The sequence below is a fragment of the Colletotrichum truncatum genome (genome assembly GCF_014235925.2).
Source record: "Colletotrichum truncatum strain CMES1059 chromosome Unknown Contig_0007, whole genome shotgun sequence".
Classification (NCBI taxonomy): Eukaryota; Fungi; Ascomycota; class Sordariomycetes; order Glomerellales; family Glomerellaceae; genus Colletotrichum; species Colletotrichum truncatum.
In genome coordinates this window covers 3,447,006-3,465,379 of record NW_027222404.1, presented here as the reverse complement: position 1 = coordinate 3,465,379, position 18,374 = coordinate 3,447,006, and the positions used below count along the sequence as shown (strand labels likewise).

The window sequence follows — 18,374 nt, the reverse complement described above, 5'->3', positions numbered from 1 at the left end:
TTTTGTGAAGTCAGGCTGCTTGGGGCACAGATGATGTTATGAGTCTTCTCATTACTCGTTCGTCGATGAGCAGCTTCGCGGTACGGTTTAAACACCGTGGAAATCAATATAATATTGAATATGTTTGACTAAGCTGCGGTTTTAGTTACACAGTTAAAGGTTATCTGGCATACGGGGTTACCAACTTCTTACGCATTTGGTCAAGTTATTATGAAATGGAACAGAAATTTGACCAAGAGACGTGTAAACTGAAATCTTATTGACATCAAAGAGGAAGTCAAACTATAATTAGCTACTAATTATGACTAAAGAGACAATACTAATAATCCACCCACGCCCAGCCCCCATGTGACTTGGAGTCTTGACGTATGCCCTGACAACTGAATAGCAGAGTCTGGTTAAAGGGGATGCAACCAAGATTAAACAAGGGCATGGTCCCGGTTCTTGGAAATAAGACAACAATCGAGACAACATGGGCTGGTCTCCAGGTCTGTTCCTTGCTTCTTACTATTCAAATCGGGAAGGTACAAGGATAGGGCAGGATGCACCAAGTCATCCTAATGCAACTCGTCCAGAACCATCAATTGACGGAGTCGAGTTGTTGGTGGACATGCTTGCAATTTCGTATACTCGCAGGGGCTAGTTGCCCTTGAATAGGGAAGCCGTGTGTCTATAAACCCAGAGCAAACGAGTTCATGGATGTCGCATGTGCTACGCAACAAGAATCCGCCACCCCGGAAACTGGCGCTGCGGAATCAACCGACTGACATGCGGCGTTAATTGGTCAAAGTCTTCCAAGAATCGCACAACGTGGCTTTCAATGTGGATAGTTTGCAAGGGGTTATCATGATGGCGCATAAATATGCAAAAGATCTCGACGTAAAAGGTTGGTGATGTTTGCTCTTTGCACCAACAACTACGGCGTTGGAACATGGGTGCAATAGGTCCATCGGAGGCGGACAAACGGCCCGAAACCTGAAGTTACGTATGCAGGTTCCTGATGAGTCCCTTGATGCAACAATTTCGGTTATGTCTAAACTTTTTCATTCCTTTTCCCTCTACGTAATGTGAACATGGAGGCTGTAAGCCAACAATTTGTTGGTTGCTGAAAGAAGAGGTAGAGAAGACGAAAGAGAGAACAGAGAACACCAGGTAGAGCACACCCTGTAGGGCAAATTTTGACCCCGTGCAATTTCGGACATGGGAAGCTGGACATGCAAAACCAGTCATGATTTTGATATACGGCTATGCAGGTTACAAAATGACATCTGCGATCAGTTTTCTGTCAGATCTCACAACTGGTTGTCACAAAACGCATCGAACAACAACCGTGTGGTACTCCAGATACGGGGCTTTCTAGATTTCCGGGGGGGACAGCTAACCTCCCCACCTACAGCATTGTTATACCAGGCCAATAAAAGAAAGACGGAAAAATCACACGACGAAAAACTAAGGAATTGAGGCAGGCGAACAAACACACCAGTAGAATAGACGAACCAATGCGATGAGGTATATGCCGCTCATGTACAGTGACTTCCGGACATCAAGGCGACAACTACAAGGCGTATTCGACCTGTAGCGACAGGACACGCCCCCTGTCCTACTTTTGTCTGTGACCAACAGCGCTTCCACGACTGGTTCGCCACAACCGGTTGAAAACTGAGAGCGTCGTAATAATACTGAAAACGATGCCGTGCCGCTTCTCGTCACATGGGCATGAGATCATGTGCTCCCGCTCAAAGCGTTGGAGATGACCCCATTCCTCCTGAACTTGGTTACCCCTGAAGATATGACTGTTCGCTTCGGCCAGAGACTCACAAATCTCGGTCAAGAAGTGGATACAGCGTTGGTCACTTTTTTGGACGATCGGTGTGTTGTCTCTGGAAAAACTCTGGGAAGTCGAACACGAACCGCGGGCTACGTTATGGATGGCCCGGTTACGACGCAAATGTCGTGCGGTTTTTAGCTAACTACCGCGGTTGTATTTCACCGATCAGACGTTCTTGTTTTTGCGGCTGCGGCGGGAGGAGGGCGTCGTTCCATTCCGAAATGGACGGGTGTGTTGCGACGAGCGGTCCGGCGCGCCACCCGGCCAAAGCTAAATTTCGGGTCCGTGGGAAGGGTGAATTTTGTTTGATACGCTTGAGCAACTCCAACTAAGTCAAGGTCTACCTACTACCTCAACTTTGACACCAGACATGCCAGCCATGCTGACTCCCCCCTTCTTGGTCTATTCTGGGGCTCCTTAGCATAGGTTCTGTTTGACGTGTGCTGTCGGTGGGCCATCGAGTGTAACTAGGGCCTAGGCCTATAGTCATTACATCCTGGTCCAAAACCATCATCCACCCACTGGGGCAATATGGGCGGTGTAGAGAGTAGCGGCGGCGATGCCGTGTTTCTTTTGGCTCCGAAGCAAACTTGGGCATGTCCGGTGGACCGCTTAGCATCACCGTCCGGATCAATGCTGAACAATAGCGAGCGCATAATAACAATGCAAAAGGCGATAACAGAAGAGGGGAGATCCCCCCCTTTGTTTTCTCGTTTGCCGGGGGTCTGATGTCAACTGGGGGGTTTTGGGCGAGAGCCACAGCGCAGTGGTTCAATATGACACGCAACGGCCGCTTGGTTATCCAAACTCCTCAGGGCCCGCCAATGTGGCTTGTCACATGAGTGACCGTATCTGCGAGTCTTGCGTTTGTCAGGCCTTGTTACATTCGGGGCGGCGTGGACAAGCCCCCTGCGGTGAAAGAGGGATCAGCATATTGTACAGGGAGTTTGCGGGGCCGGATGGGGGGGTTTTAAGTCGCATCAACATTTTTTTTTTGACCCTCCTGACAGCTGCAAGACATCACTTCAAAGCGTGCAACGTGCTATTTTGGCCGGGGGGGAGGTCCCTTAGGAGGTCATGGCGGCGCGACGACGGAGGCATTTGTCAATGATGCCCCTCTCCAGACCACGTCTGCCGTCGACAAGGGGCGTTGCGCTTGGGCGTAGAAATCTCGAAATTAGCGGTAACGGGCACGACATCGACCCAAGTCTAGATTCCAATTCGCAGTGGGTTTGTATCATAATCTATCAACCCCTGTGAGGCTGACTAGCAGATCGTTATTGCTGCTGCCGAGCTTGTACTGCTATTGTCAGGTAGCAATAGGGTTTGAAAATGCTGCTATTCAGGGACGCGGCGTACACCGTGTCACTCAATACGGCATTTACACGCCTATCGGACCCATTGATAATCTGGCCTACATAGTAGGCCTTGTCGCAGAGTGAGTGTGAGCAACGATAAAATTACGACTGATATTGAAGAATGGATTGGGTTCAGGTCAAAGCAGACGCCGGCCGGAGTGGATTACCATAACGGAGGTGGCTTGGGCGCAGAGCAGATTTCGTGTTGCGAATTCGTAATTATGCATACCTTTATCTTGATGAAGAAAAGTAGATAGATTCCTTTAGCCGATATAGGAATTTTGTAGGCCTAGAGCATCGACATGAACTCAAGGCTGACGACTCGCAACACAACCACTAGTCTGCAAACCACTCCCGCTATCATCAACCATCGCATGTCCGAACCGAGCTGAAAATCACTCTTGCCCATTCAAAGTTAACAAGTCTCCTTGGCTTCTTACTTAGCTACCAAGTTAGGAAGGAATGCCTATCAAGGGCCTTGGATGCGAGACAACCAGTCTCCCCTGTCACCGCCATCGGTTGATCTTCAGCCCTTGTCGACATGCCGGAAGTCCAGGCGTTCTGTGCTGTCAGGTATCCACGCATCTAAGCCATCACGCCTGTAACAGGTGAAGAACGGGCAAAAGTATCGGTACATTTCAGTTCCTACCATTGTCTGGCCTCGTGCATGACACTCGCCCAATGGGGACCGCCGTCACCAGTCAACTGCCCGTCAGCTCGAGCGAGTATGCGAAACTGGCTGGCCAAGAGAGGCATTTGCTTGCGATCACCTCGGCGGCAATAACATTTCACTACTGGTAGATACTAGTTCGCTCGTTGCCGAAGCCTCTCCCGCGGCGTCACGAGACTCACGTAACGTTCAACCGTAAATACGGCAAAAGGTGTCTCAGCTATCTGCAGCCACAGGCAGGGGTTCAAATATGTGCTGTGTACCACAATGCGGAGGCAGAGCCATTGAGGGAGGACTTCTACGAAGCAAGTAGAGACTTGCATTCAGGTGACGAACCACAACCTGGCTCTCAGGAACCCAGATTCTTCGGTGTTGCAGAGTCTCCGTTCGGATCAAAACATCCATTATGCATCTGACAGGCGGCACTAACTATTCTCCCCAGCTTCTGCTGAGTGGCTTTTTTTCTCGGCGGGCACAGAGCATATCCGACTCATTTCAACCCCGCAGACTACCTGGAGTAACTCCACCAAGACGCGGCTGGCATATCAGGTGAGTTTAGGGACTTCCGTGGCATGAGCCGATTCCTCCGAAGGTAATAGGGGGCAAGTCCGGAGACGACAAATGATCTTTGGAGACGACCAGCTGTCATGATTGCGGCATGGTTGCGTAGATGCGGCCAAGGCTACCGAAGAAGGTTCTTATGTGCCAAATTACAGGCGTCCAAGACCCGGACGATGAGGCTCGGGTGATTTTCGCCAGTGGGGGCCGCCATGAGCTGTCAGGCGGACCCTAGCCAGGTTCGAGAGCCCGCAGGACTGGTCGTGGATGAATGAAGGGCCTCGGCGACCATGCCCATCGAGAGCATGCCCCGAGATAGAGCCCTGAGACCATGGGCGGTCGGTGGCGCCCGTCAGTCAGTTCAACCTGCAAGTTCCGAGACAGTCTCACGCTAGGGCGCTATTATTCCGACATGAGTGCCGGCAAGCAAGGCCCCGCTCTCCAGAAGAAGACAAGGCACCGAGATATTTCCACGGTTTGCCGTTAGTAGCCACGTTTCGTGATGGCTGCGTTGTTTGGCTAATCACAGGGTGACGTAGGTAAGGCAGTTGGCTGGTTGTTTACTTTCGCTTGCAACCATCAAAGGGGGAGGAAACGCTGCCATGGCTTGCTGTCAGTGGACAACATAGGACCTGGGGTCCGGACACACCAGACTCTTATGGAAGCTAAGGACGATGATGTGACGAGAGACAGGCCCATTCACAATTTGAAGGCTTTGCAGACTTTGCGGACATTGTATTCCGTAGACCTTGCAGGCACTCATACCCAGTCACGCCAGCAGGACTTTGATCATAGAGCCCTGTCAGAGCGGTCAATAGCGTTGCTCGCTACACGAGGTTTCGCTTTGGCAGCCATCAGCAAGTTGGACAATCTCTGTTTCGAAGCTCCGCACCGGTCAATCAAACAGGGCCCCCTGGGAGGAGAGGGGAAGCAGCTCAGGGATGTTTTTCTCAGCGGTAACAGCAGAGAGTTTGCTCGCCTGTGGCATGCCTGCGGGCTGCAGATTTTTATTTTTTTTGCCTCAATGGCGCAGCCAAAGTCAATCAGGTGATAGGGGGGAGAGCTCAAGGGTGGTTTCAATGCGGAGGAGGAGGAGGGACTGCACACCCACCAAGTTTAGAGTGGCATCTTATCAGCGCCGCTTAAGGATAACCAGACATGAGGCATCCTACTCCTTGTGTCTGGTTGCTTCGAGGATTGGCCTGACATCTTATCACTATTATCTTCAGCAATTGAAGATCTCCGGAGAAGCTCAAACCTCCCGGGGTTCAACCCTTCGAGAAGCTGCGTGATAAAAGATTGGAAACGGTAGATAAGCTGCCAGTAGATCTGGAACGGGATGTGATATGTGACAGGCCATGGTACCCGTTGCGACGCTCCAATTTCAAAGGCCCTTCACCGGCGCCCAGGATCTCAGCAGTCAATTCTTTGCTTCCAACCGAGGTGTACTCTTCCTTTTCCACGGCTACGCTTCCTGGAGGGGGCACCATAATGTCTATCCGATGCGGGGAGCAGGATTTCTGTGTGACCGTATACGACTTTGAAACTTTTTTTTTGTAAATCTGACGAGAAAACGACGGGCTCATCACGGATAAGGACGGACAAGGAGCTCCCTCCACAACGCCTCATCTTACTCTGCGTCGACTGCTGCCGCCATGTGGGAGGTGAGATGCGACCGCCAGGGCCAATGGCCATAGCTCCATGCAGCAGCCACTAATAGTAAACAAGGGACATGGCTCAGCATAAGGTGGAAGTTTAGTTTGGAAGACCTCGAGCCGGCCAAGGCCGGGTTTCCTTCAACTTCAGAGGCAACCCAGACTTTGCAGGGTACATCTCACCATGTTACGTGAAAGCGTGTTGCTTCCAAAGGCAAATTCGCCAACCGTTTCCATGCATGCAGACTAACTTTGCTCTGCGATGCACCGTAAATCCGGAGCGCAAGGGCGTAATGCAGCTACAATTTCACGCCCGAAATTAACCATAGTAGCCACAGCCCTACCAACCTCCTTACCAGCCACGGACCGCCTCGACTGGTACCTATGGTAGTAGTAGCAGTAGTAGTGGTAGGTGTGCGTCTTGTGACAAACCAGGATAGCCGAAATGGTGGAAGTCGAATCCCCCCCTGGCTCGGTTGACCAAAACCCTTTGTCACTCTCATCTAACTTGATGACTGGATTTACCCAGCGAAGGCCGGCTTGGCAGCAATGGAAAAGTCGCAAACGAGAGGCGTATCCACATCTTCACCGGTCACCCAAGTTAAGCAACTGCAATATGATCGCCCCGGCACGCAGATGGGGTGGCTTTCGCTAAGCTACCCTGCCACCCCTTGCTAACGATGCCGGGGGGTTATGACACGATGCAGCGCGTGTGAGAGCTTGCGGGCCACGCCGCACCCGCGCGCCTTGGAACGAAAACTGAACTAACTGTCTTGTCTTTTGGCAGACGCCTGTTGGTGAGGGCAGAACCGGGCGTTGGCCCAGAGCCAACCCCAGCTAATGTGGTGGTGTTGCATGTACTTTTTGCCGCCTCGGCTTTCCGATGAGACGAGACATTGTCATCAGCCAGCGATATCGCTGAGCCATTGCTGTCTTGGTGCCCCATCGTCATGGTCAGAAAGCAAGGACTGCGGCAATCGGGATAGCCTGAGACCTCCTCGCCGTGTTCTGTAGGCCACATCTTCCAGTCAACCTACATGCTGACCGAGAACGCCTCAGCATCTGATGTGTCCTACTCAGCGCCCAGAACAAGCCGTCCGCCCTGTTGTTGCACCAGGTCCGGAGCCCGTTCGCCCCCCCATCGGTGTCGCACAGCGCCCAAGAGGAAGACCGCCCAATGAGCGGCCCGTCGTGCCTGACGGTCCCTCTGACGCCTACGTTGCAACGCATTCATGACCCGGGAATTCCAATATCTCATGTACGTTTGTGCTGGCACGATGCCCGACATTTTCTCTACTTCACGTCAGCTGAGACGCACAACATCCCAGTTTGCCAGCAGATAGCCGCCTGTAGTCTTCCGCCTGCCATCATCCGCGCAGAGAACGAGAGAGACAGAGAGAGCGAGAGAGAGGGAGAGCCTGACCACAGTCAGCAATCAGTTGCCCAACTAACAGAGAAAACAAGGCGCAGCAAACTCCGGTGACATGTCATTGAAAACAGCATTGTCACTTACACACCCCACGGCCGGAACAATCCATTCACCATCTCTCCAACCCCTGGAGAACAGAAAAAAAAAAACGAAGCAAAACACTTCAGATGACCATCCCATCGTGCACACTAGATGCCACTAGCCCCCCACCCTTCCGCTCTCAAGTACATGCCTCCCACGCCGAGCAGGTTGTCATTCCAAGATACCACACCGCCGCTGCTACTCCCCCAGTATCGGTGGCTTGAGGGGGGGAGGGATGGACAGGCCTGACAACAAGCCAGCGGGAACCAAAGATCCTTCTTCGAAAGTTGTCAGTTTCTACAAAAGACAAACAGCACAAGAGAGCGGTCTCACCCAAAAAAATCCTACCCCACGCTAATGCCCGTCCAACTAGTATACGCCGTTGGCTTCACAGCATCCCTGACCCTCGTCGTGTTCCCCCCGGTTCCTTGCTTTGTCTACACCTGATCGCTCACCGAGCACATCATCATCACCCTTTTGTTTTTGGCTCGTTTGCGTCAGAATATCCGAGCTTGAGACGAGTGGGCGGTCTCGGGCCGCGTGGGGATGCTCCCTAACTCAAATGCACCGTCATATCTTTATGGCGCGTGTTCTCTCCCTTGAACGCTCACTCGACAGACAGTAAGCCAAACAAAACACATGCAAATCGGTATCAGCAGGGCTGGCGGAGAAAAGACGGATACTGTACAGTTGCAAGCGGGTGACGACGGCCCAAGGTGAGATTGGCCAACTAAAAACATGCTGCCCGATATCACGCCTACAGATTGTTTCCATGAAATAAACAGGTAAAGAAAAAAAAAAACATCTCAAATCATGTCTCGTTTACAATTACCCAACTACAACCCGCGCACACATCGACATTACACCGCATCCCTCACCGGTCACCCTCCCCCACATCCATCATCCATCCTGCTGCTATGTTACCGAGTACTCCTCCTCCTCCTCCTCTTCCACCACCAACCATTGCAAGACGAGGCAGTATGTTTCACGGCACTAGGCAATTCGGCAACAACCTTGTGACGTGTGGTGGTGCAGACTAAGATCCCCCTCCCCATCAACCCCCCATCCCCTTTCTCGCTGCAACCTTTAGTAATTTAGCCCATTATCTAACTCGGTATAAGGGTCGGAGGGGGAGCAGGCAAGCTACCTAACCTCCTTCCTATTGCCGCCGAACATGTCATCTCATCTATGGGATTGGAGAGATTGTGGTGGGTTTGCAAGGAGACTCGGCACTGCACATGAAAGTGTGAAAAAGTGCAAAAGACATCTATCTACCTCTCAACGGGCGTCAACAACACTACACTAGAGCAAGGCTGATGAGCTGGTAAAGATGTTCAAAATAGTGGATTTTCAATTGATTCCCATATTTCCTGTCTCTGCCTCTCGTTTTAGAGCTTCAACGCCTGTACTGTGTATACCTAGCGGTTCTCTGTTTGAAGTTGATTTTGTACAATTGTGCCCCCTTCAGTCATCTTCTTCCCAGGAGAGGGGCCAAAAAAGAATGACCACCCGGTTTCCTGGCACAGTGGGACAACAAGCAAGGGGGGGGGGGGGGGGGGGGGGTGAATAAAAGACCTTGCAAAAAAAGGTCATTCCTCTCTCTCTCTCTCTCTCCCATAGCTACATAAAATATGCAAACACCCGAGACATGTACCCTGAAATGACTAACCCCGCTGTAAAAGACATTGAGGGTGCATATACATTCCATAACTCCTCCCTCCATAGTAAACACCTCCCCCTCCTTATCTTTGGCTGGAGAACAAGATAAGGTAGCCCGAGAAAATCAATAAAATATAAATAAATAAATAAAAACACCGTAAAGCCTGCGCCGGGTGAAAAGCAAGCTGCAGCAGGAAAGACGTGTCCGGAATCCAAAGTGTATACGTGCGTGCGGAGACTATCGTAGTGGTGGTCGTCAGGAGCGAAGAAAAAAAGAAGGGAGCGACCGTGGTCTAGGGGTCGAGCCAGACGTGGCTAATGCAAGGCCGCGGTGCCAATGTGGTAGCCTTCACTAACTCCCCCCCCCCCATCCCATCCCTCTCACACGGTAATGGAGGGGTGCAAAGGAAACCCGTCCATCGCGTGTCCGTCGACCGGGGGGGTCATCGCCTTGGCCTTGGCGCCGGGGTATGGTCCATGGTCCTTGGTCGTCGGTGTAGGCGCCCGAATAGAGTTGAATAGTCCGCCAAAAGCCGTCGTTTTCCTCTTCCCACTCCCCCGGAACTTCCCGTCCGCGTGGTATTGCGTAGTAGTAGTAGTAGTTGTTGTTGTAAGGTGCCTGTTCGTTGTGTGTGTGTGTGTAATGTTTCTCGTTGTTCTCCCAAGTCTGTAATTTTCCCTCTCCCATATTTGTTCCATGTAATGATGTGATGTTCCCATACCAACGCCTTGTTTCTCCATAGCAATGCTAACCCGTAAAATCCCTGCAAAAAACAGGAGAAAAAAATTAATAAAACGCCTTGACCCGAGATACAGGTCCGCTCCTGCAATGATGAATCCTTTTTTGTTTGTTGTAACAGATCCCTCCTCTTTGGCCAAACCGAGGATAGGTGGGAAAGATGAATGCGTGAGGCTTGGGTCGAGACTAGCGATTATCCCACCCAACCCTCACGTATCTGCAACTGGCACTGCGAATGGAAAGAAAAAAAAAGAGACATGGAGCCGGTGGCAGCGCGCCGTCGATTCTGTAGAACGATTCGCGCGCCGCGGAACGCTGCGTTAGCGTGATGCAGCCAGTCGTTGACCGGGGGTTGTCGTCCTGCAGGCCGTCCCATCCTTGGTCGTCGTTGAGAATTTTCGTGGGTGGTTGTGAGTGAGTGAGTGTGTGTGTGTGTCTGTGTGTGTGCGTATCTGTATGTGGGTGACAGCCATGCTGGACTATCCCACTGAACAGAAAATGAAGAATAATGATAGCCTGTTGGGAAGACCCGCTCTCCATCCCATGTTTTTGGGAGATGTTCATTCCCGGGAGGTCGGAGGAAGGGCTGGAAAGAAAAGAGAAAAAAGGTTCGAGAAATGCGATATGTGATGGGCCGCACACGCGGCGCCCCTCCGATCTGCGCTCTGCGTCTGCGCCTGCGTGGTTTTCCCAGAAACGAAGCCAGGGCGGTGACTGACTGACTTGACTTGACTGCAGTCGTGAGTTCGATTACAGGCCGATGGGCGTGTTGTTGCGCCGAATCATATTCTCCCACGGGATCGGCGCTGAAGGTTTGCATTCACCTATACCACGAGTTGTCAGTTTGATTATCCAGTTCAGTACGGTAAACAACATGAACGGTGCTCAGGCGGGTTGGTGTCTTCTACTACTACCGGGTGTGTGTCATGATCCAACTTCTCGTGCTGCCCACCCACCCATGCTAGTCCCCAATTCCAGGTGCTTGGAGTCGGGTGGGCAGCCAAAGGGACTTTTTGTAACAGACAAACCCCTGTAGCGTGAAGTGAGGGAAAAGGAAAACGCCCGCCCAGGAGACGGAATGGAGCGAGGGCGGATAAGAAGGGACGTGTAAAAGCGTCAAGACGTACTGCAAAGCTCATCTCCCCTGTCAATAGGTGTCAGTTTTCTGGTCATTCAGGGGTTTGAAAGGGAGGAAACAGTTGGGTTGATCCGGAAGATCTACAGTGGCAGAGAGAGGGTTGGTGGGAAAAAAGAAAAGAAGCAAATGTGACGTACCTGTACTCAAAATGCGTGACGCATGGTTGACAGCGCTGTTGGGTGCGGATGTAGACAACGCACCAGCGGGACACAATATACCGCTTGTGAGTGCAGCGAAATTCTCTCTAAGTAGAAAAAAAGGTGGGTGAGGTCAGTCATTTGTGACCATTTCTGCTGGACTCGAGATTCAAAAGACGTACTTGGGTGTAGTCGCACATATTTCAGTTGCAGAAAGCTTGGTAGTACCGTGAACGAGGGTGAATCCAAGGCCAGTGAGTTGGTTTGGGTGTTAGTCGAACAGCAGTGCAGGTGGCAAAGATGAGAGAGAGAGAGAGAGAGCCAAGTCTGCAGTGAGAAGCCGAGAGATCGGGAGTGAGGGCGATTTGAGTGAAAGGCAAGAAAGACGATATACCCGAATGTCTTTACACAGCTATATAATTCGTGATGAACGCTTCGTAAAAGGTAAGAGAAAGGTGGGCTGGATTATGTATTTAAACTTCAGTTCGTTGAGATGGAGGGGGGTTTCCTATGTGAAAGTGGTGGTTGGAGGAGGCCACGGCTTCTTGTATATAGAAGAGCAGTGTTTGGGGGACCCCCAGAAGGAAAGGGAATGAACAGAGTGGACAACGCTAGAGAAGGGAACCCACGCAAGGAAAAAGAATGCGTCCGGGATCATCTTACAAGCCTGGTCCATATATAAGTACCGCTACGTCTGGGTATGTAAGGTGGACAAGACGGGACGGGGTGCCAAAAAAGCCAGTGTGTTATGCCAGTGCCAGTGTGCCAGTGCACACAAGAGAGCCACTGACCGAGCCCAAAAACACACACACACACACACACACACTTGAGCCTTGAGCCCGAGCAAGCCCAGCCCAGCCAGAACTGCGGGTGGGTGGACAGGCATCATGGACCCAGATTTTGATTGCCCATGTTGTCTACCGGCTGGTTTGGAGCATTGGGCAGAAAAATTGGGAAAGAAAAGGGAAGAGTGCCACCATAGGGAGGGTGCGGTGAGGTCCTGGTCCTCTACACCCAGCGTAGTGTGTTCAGGTCCGCTCGTCTTCAGGCTCAGGCCGGGCCGAAGGGGGGTGTGCGTAAGTAAGTTTTAGGCCAGGCTGGGGGGGGAGGGTGTGCCGTGCTCGAGACCCAAGTACCGTACACGGTGCATGCTGCACAGCACTGGCGGCTGCTCACATACGGGGTAAAATAAGGCCAGCCGAAGGATGACATGGTTTGCCGGACCCTTTGCCCTGGGCTCTCTCTCTCCCTCTCCCTCACGTTGGTGGTGCTTCCGTTTGTTGCCAGCATCCAGTATCCAGTATCCCTCGGTCTGGTCTCGCCAGGCCGGTCAAGAGTTTGCAGATCTTGCCTCGGTCTCGCCAGGCCGTATGAAGTGAGTCAAGGGGAGGGTGTCTTGCTTTACTGGTCTGCAGTGAGCAGATGAACGGACCAAACAGAACCTCAACTAGGCCAGGAGTACTTGGCCACCGTCCCTCGTGCAAGGCACCTACGTATTATCCCGTCCCTGTCTTGTCATAGGGTAATAGGTCAACCTATAGTACAAAAGCGATTCCTGACACTAGCTGGCACCAGGGATGATCGTCCTCAGCGGACGGACGGAGAGCAGCAGCGAAAACAGGCACCCGGTGAGCTCCCACCCCCTGGGAGCTATCATTGCTCTGATTTCGATTTGATAGACACGCAAGGTTGATGAGAGGGGAGGGGGGGACACCAAAGAAAAAAAAAAAAAAAAAAAAACGGGAGAGCAAGCGGCGTTTGCAATGGGATGGCGGTGTTAATCCCAGGTCCAAATGACTGACGCCATACCAAAAGGAGGAGAGCAGAGAAAAGAGAGTTTTCTCGCTGTGGGAAACTAACCCTCCTTGGGAGGCGTCTTCGGAGAGGGCCCTCGTTAGGGGGTAATCCCGGCATCAACAACGTGCCCGTCTCGCCGTTCTGTTGCCTCCTCCTGCTTCCTATTTACTGTCCTTGTCTGCCCTCTTCGCCAATTACCAATCGATGATGGGCCCGTCCCCCAGACACATGACTTTCGGTTTCCAAACAGGGATTATGGAAGCAGAAGAACGTGCGTTCTCTGGTTCTCTGCGGGCCATCATGACCCAAAATCCGCTTGAGCGTACCAGGGACCCTCGTCCAAGGGGGGGGGGGGGGGGGGCAGGGCAACTTTGCAGGGCTGGCTTGAGCGTCTCGTTTCCATCTCCATTGCGCCAGGGGAAGGAAACACTCCGGACAGAAGAGTATGGACGGTATGGTATGTGTTACTGAGGGGCAAAACGCATCATCCCTGACGGCATTTTCCCTACAACTGGTGGCAGAAGTTTGATACTGGTTGCGCCAGATTCCAGACAGGGATGACGACGAGAGCCAAAGGTTAAGGTACTCTGCTCTCTGACTGAGTTGGGTTCGTTTGGCTTAGAGGGGGGTGTGGGACACGGCACTGCATACGGATATAGTTGTACAAATAACTCTCCGCAATCGCGTCAAGGAGACGCGAAGAGAGAGAGAGCAAAGTAGCACAGCAGGGCGCAAGTGGATGCTAGAAGCAAATGCTGGCGTAGCCTCCCAGTGCCGACGCAGGGCTTGGCTCGATGGTTGAGCGGCACTGGTTAACGGACGACAGCCGACGATGGGCAAATTTAGACAGTTCCCCTTGCTAGTCCTTTAGCGTGACCTCTTTTTTGCTGGTGATTCTGGCCCCGATTATGCGCCACCTGAGTCAAGCAGCATTTCCCATGTCTAATGAGAATGTGAGACACTGGAACCTGTGGAACGAGCATTATGGCTGTAGTTATGGCTAAGGGTACCTGAAGAGACGAGCGGGTGGCAGAATCTAGCTGTCTCACCTTTTTCTGTATTCTTATACTCCGTAGATTTGGAAGGGATGTATTCCGATCGAAGTACCCTTCATTCCATGGTAATTTGACGACGAGGGCCAAATGAATGACAAAATGTAACAGCATAATCCGTAATGATCCAACATGCCCCCATAGTTAACCGTGGTCAAGTTTGTCCCCGTACATATTTTATACATCAAAGTGTCGTGGGATAGATGGGTTGGTGGCGTTCCACGCATCGGCAGTCTCATCGTCTTTCTGCGTGTCAATCTCGTCAATCAAAGGGGGGTACTACAATACGGACAGTAAGTACATCAAAAGTTTCAAGGGCACCCAGACGCCACACGTGGCTATTTGGGTGTCCCCCCCTGCGCTGGCGGAGATCACCAGCCTGTTCGTCAAGCCGAAACGATGGAGAAGCCAATCGACTGCCATTTTGTGTCACTTTTCGAGTAGCTCATTTGCAGGCAATCCAGCACAAGACCCTCTCTCATTAGCTATCAAGGTGCCGACGCTAATCCCGCTGCAGTCTTGAAGGTCTGAGTCGTTGAAGAAACTCCGATGCAGATATCGCCATCTCCGATGGGCGGTAAGGTCACCGCCTCTTCCACGACTAACGACATCTTCTTTAAAGGCCCTTTAGGCATTAATCCGCCATCGTATTTGCTGGGATCGTCTTGTCATGGCCCCATGAAAATGATGAGCGTGCTTTATCCACCCACCGGAATAACCAATCTTGCTCTTTTCTCTCTCTTTTCCCGCACACTAACACCTTTGAGTTGCCCCCTGCTTGTAGGGGGAACCAAATATTCGGCTACTACACTGCAAGAGTTGTCCCATTTTCGGGTCGGTTTCGAATTCGCCTTGTCTTTCCAACCACAAACTGCCCTTGGCTCTGTTTGGCCGACGGGGTAATCCCTTCACAGCGTGGGAACGTCATTTCCACCGCCGTATGTCATCGAGGACGGGCCCCATTACCGCTCAACAGTCATGTAGTTCTGCCGTCAGCCCCGGTACATGCCGCCCGGCCCGTATGTGTGGTCTCGCAGACGGGTGTTCGTGCCTCGTGCTGGACAGGGAGCTCGCCTGTCCTTTGACGAGAGGATCTTCCTCGTTGACAGACGAGAAATCGTCTGACCCACCACGGCTAAGGCTTCAAGCCCACCGGGCGCAACGGCAGTTCTCAGAGCAGCTCTGACTTTATGGCTCAATGTTTAATTTCCTAGAGCTCGCAGCGTTGCATCTTTCGTCAATAAGACGAGAAAGTATCGGCTTGGTGTTGACTCAACAAATGCTCACGCCGACATGGACCAGCTCCCGTCAAGATAAAAATTTTAACCATCTGCTACGGCCCATGTCCCTCCCCGGACAGGATCACCGTGCGCTACATACCGACGGCTGCACTGGAAATCTCAACGGTCAACCCCCTCGTAAACCTTCGGCCCCAACGGTTAACCTCAATATAGTTTGTTCTTTGTTCGGCGGAGTTGCACCGAGAGGTAAGCCCCAGACTTGATGTCCGAGGAGGCTGGATGCGACAGTCATACGTGATGCTACTGTTCTAGTCAACTTTGTGGGCTTCTTTTGAGTGGACGCCTTCGGCGCCTCCCGTTGCTTCTGAAATGAGATCGACTGCTTTCTTTCTGGCGCTGTGTCTCTGATCCTATCAGGATCGACATGATGCTGTTCACGTGGTTCGCATGTCTCAGTGTAACACACGGGGTCTTGCTTTGACCGGGGTGTGGACATTGCGTCCTGACGAAAGAAACCTCTACAAGGTCATTTCAGTATGTCACCGCTTTGACGACATGTTAAACTTTTCTCCTCGTTGGATTTGACAGGGCAAGTCTGGACTTCCTAAAGACCCGAGCTCGCCCTGGGCATATCGCAAATTTGCCAAACGTTATTGACAGGATGGGCAGGCACTTTTGAAAACTGTCTCTCATATGATGACGTTCCAATACTACGGCCGAGGTATTCATCCGATGGTCTATCGCAATGTGATGAAAGGACGTGTTTCTATACGCCAATAAGCTTGATGCAGGCCCTTGTGGGTTGAAAACCATCTGCAAGGTTACCAATACCTTCCTTAAGCCCGAGCCACCCGTCGGATGCAAATTCCCAAGACGGCTGAGTAACAGAGTGCCGCTGCAGCTATCCATCCTGGGCTGTTTAACCTTTCGAAGGGGGTCGCGAATCCTCTTGACCACAACGAGAGGGCCGATGGACTCCTTCGCTCCACACTCGGTCAAGGCCTCCAAGGGCTTGGCCCCGCCATATCCTGTCCCAAGTGACTTTTGGGACGCTGTTCGTGAGATTGAACACCGACGAGTCAGGCGGCACCCTGGTCTTGAAGAGCTTGTCACCCCCGTTGGGAGCTTCTAGCTCGGTTCTAGCGTCCATAGAGGGGAGCCAAGGACCAGAAGTCGGCATCACCTTCTTGCAACGGGTGCATTTTCTTTGAAGCTGTTTTTCCTACTGACGCTAGACAAACAGGGCTGGAAAACGAATGACCCATGAGACATTTACCGCACTTTTTGATGCATTTGAAACAGGCTACCTCAGGATCGACAGAGCCGAATGGCTTCATCAGTGACCTTATCCGTCGGTAGCTCCCTGGAGTTCGGCGGCCAACTCCGTGTGGGCCGTTGACATTATGTATGTATCTCTGTTGTGCTATGCACACCGATAACAAAAGGGTGCTTTGGTGTAGAGTGTACTACTCAGTACTGTGCTGCTGTCCCCCCTGTTCTACCCTAGCCTACCCAGGTATTCTCTCTCGAGTAGTGCTATGGATCACGACCGGCCGTTCCGTTCCAACGGTGCAGAAATCTCTTTCCAACTGGCGATTGTAATGAACAAGGGGACATCATTCGCCATCTTCTCCCTGGCAAATCCCACTTGCTCATCTGTTCGACTATACGCCCTGCTGCTCGTCTAACCAAGGGCAGCAAAAGGTCCCAACAGCCTGGCACATGAGCATCGGTGGCTGGCGCCAGTGCCGTTATATCCCAGCCAAAAAGAACTGCTGAACCAATCAGCGGCTGTCCCGACTGGCTGTCTCTGCGACCCAATGACATGGATCCGGAATCTCATTCGTAAAAGGATTGCAGGCTGTATTTCCGATATGGGTATTTTCACTGGGACTTCATTTAACAATGCTAGAGACCCTGTACGCCGTCTGGTAGCTGTTACAAAAATGAATGAGGCTGTGGCATGCCGATATCCACCATCTCAATCTCGTTCTCCCGGCGAAGAACATACGCGTAGCAGCGGGGGGGGGGGGGGGGGGGGGGGGGGGGGGGGGGGGTGGTGAGGTGAGCTAGCTACTATGTCCTGGCATGGATATCTATTCGGCCGATCGCCATGTGGATTTGCATCAAATACCTATAGTAGGACCCGCCAGCCGCCGCTCCGTTGCGTTCGGACTGTCCAGGAGCAGAATATGAAATGGATGGATGTGTTTCTGATGAAATGTGACAGCCAGACTTGCAGAGTTCTTGGACGAGGGCTCAAGCTGTCGTCACACTGGTCCCATGATGGCAAGGCCACCGACGCCGCCCTGAGGAATGGCTCAGACCCGCCGCCCGATGGCCACCGCTCGATCTACTAATCTGGAATTGCCTTGCAAGTTCGGCATTCCCAGGCAGCCTTTGGAGTCTTGGATTGGATTCCCAATCTGAAAGCTCGGCGGCAGTTGGGCAAGGCTTAATTACCGATAACGAGCGACTGAGTCAGTACCCGGTCAGAAAGGCTACACCCGTTGTTTGATTGATTGATTGATTGATTGATTGCGGCACACATTGTTTCCTTGACCCCGACCAGCTGGCTCGCGGGCGGTTCGTCCCACCACTCCCGTTCATGTCTGTCTGCCACTGTGGGGAAGGAAAATGAGGCGGGAAGATTGCCCCAGCTGTGCCACTCTGCCGGGAGCTTTACGTCCCTCGAACAGGCCGCTGAAACCTCGTTTGCAGGAGGCGGAGCTCTCTACTCGTCTTCCTATTCCGGATTGACTGTCCTAGGTAGTGATTGGTGAATGCCCACTGTAAATTATCAATCGGCACTTTGGGAACCGAACCTTGCTGGCGATTGCTCCGGCGAGTCCTTTACACCGAGATCGCCGATGATGGTGTGGTAGTTGATCACCAGCTTCTTCGGCGAAGGACGAAGGTATTGAACAGGAAGGTACTAGAAGCGGTGTACTTTCAACTGTCATGAAATACATGCTCGAATTATGCTGCGAAACCATCTGGTTTTATGAAACAACATGGCGGCTGGGTATAAT

General features: G+C 52.1%; 1 protein-coding gene across 1 annotated transcript; it reads right to left on the bottom strand.

The window, feature by feature from the left end:
* Positions 1–10,727: 10,727 nt before the first annotated feature.
* Positions 10,728–11,452, bottom strand: CTRU02_211368 (uncharacterized protein; the record flags this gene model as incomplete). Its single annotated transcript, XM_036720392.1, has 4 exons — positions 10,728–10,801; positions 11,105–11,121; positions 11,253–11,359; positions 11,435–11,452. 4 exons carry the CDS (start codon positions 11,450–11,452, stop codon positions 10,728–10,730), a joined length of 216 nt encoding a protein of 71 aa, XP_036588135.1.
* Positions 11,453–18,374: the final 6,922 nt, after the last annotated feature.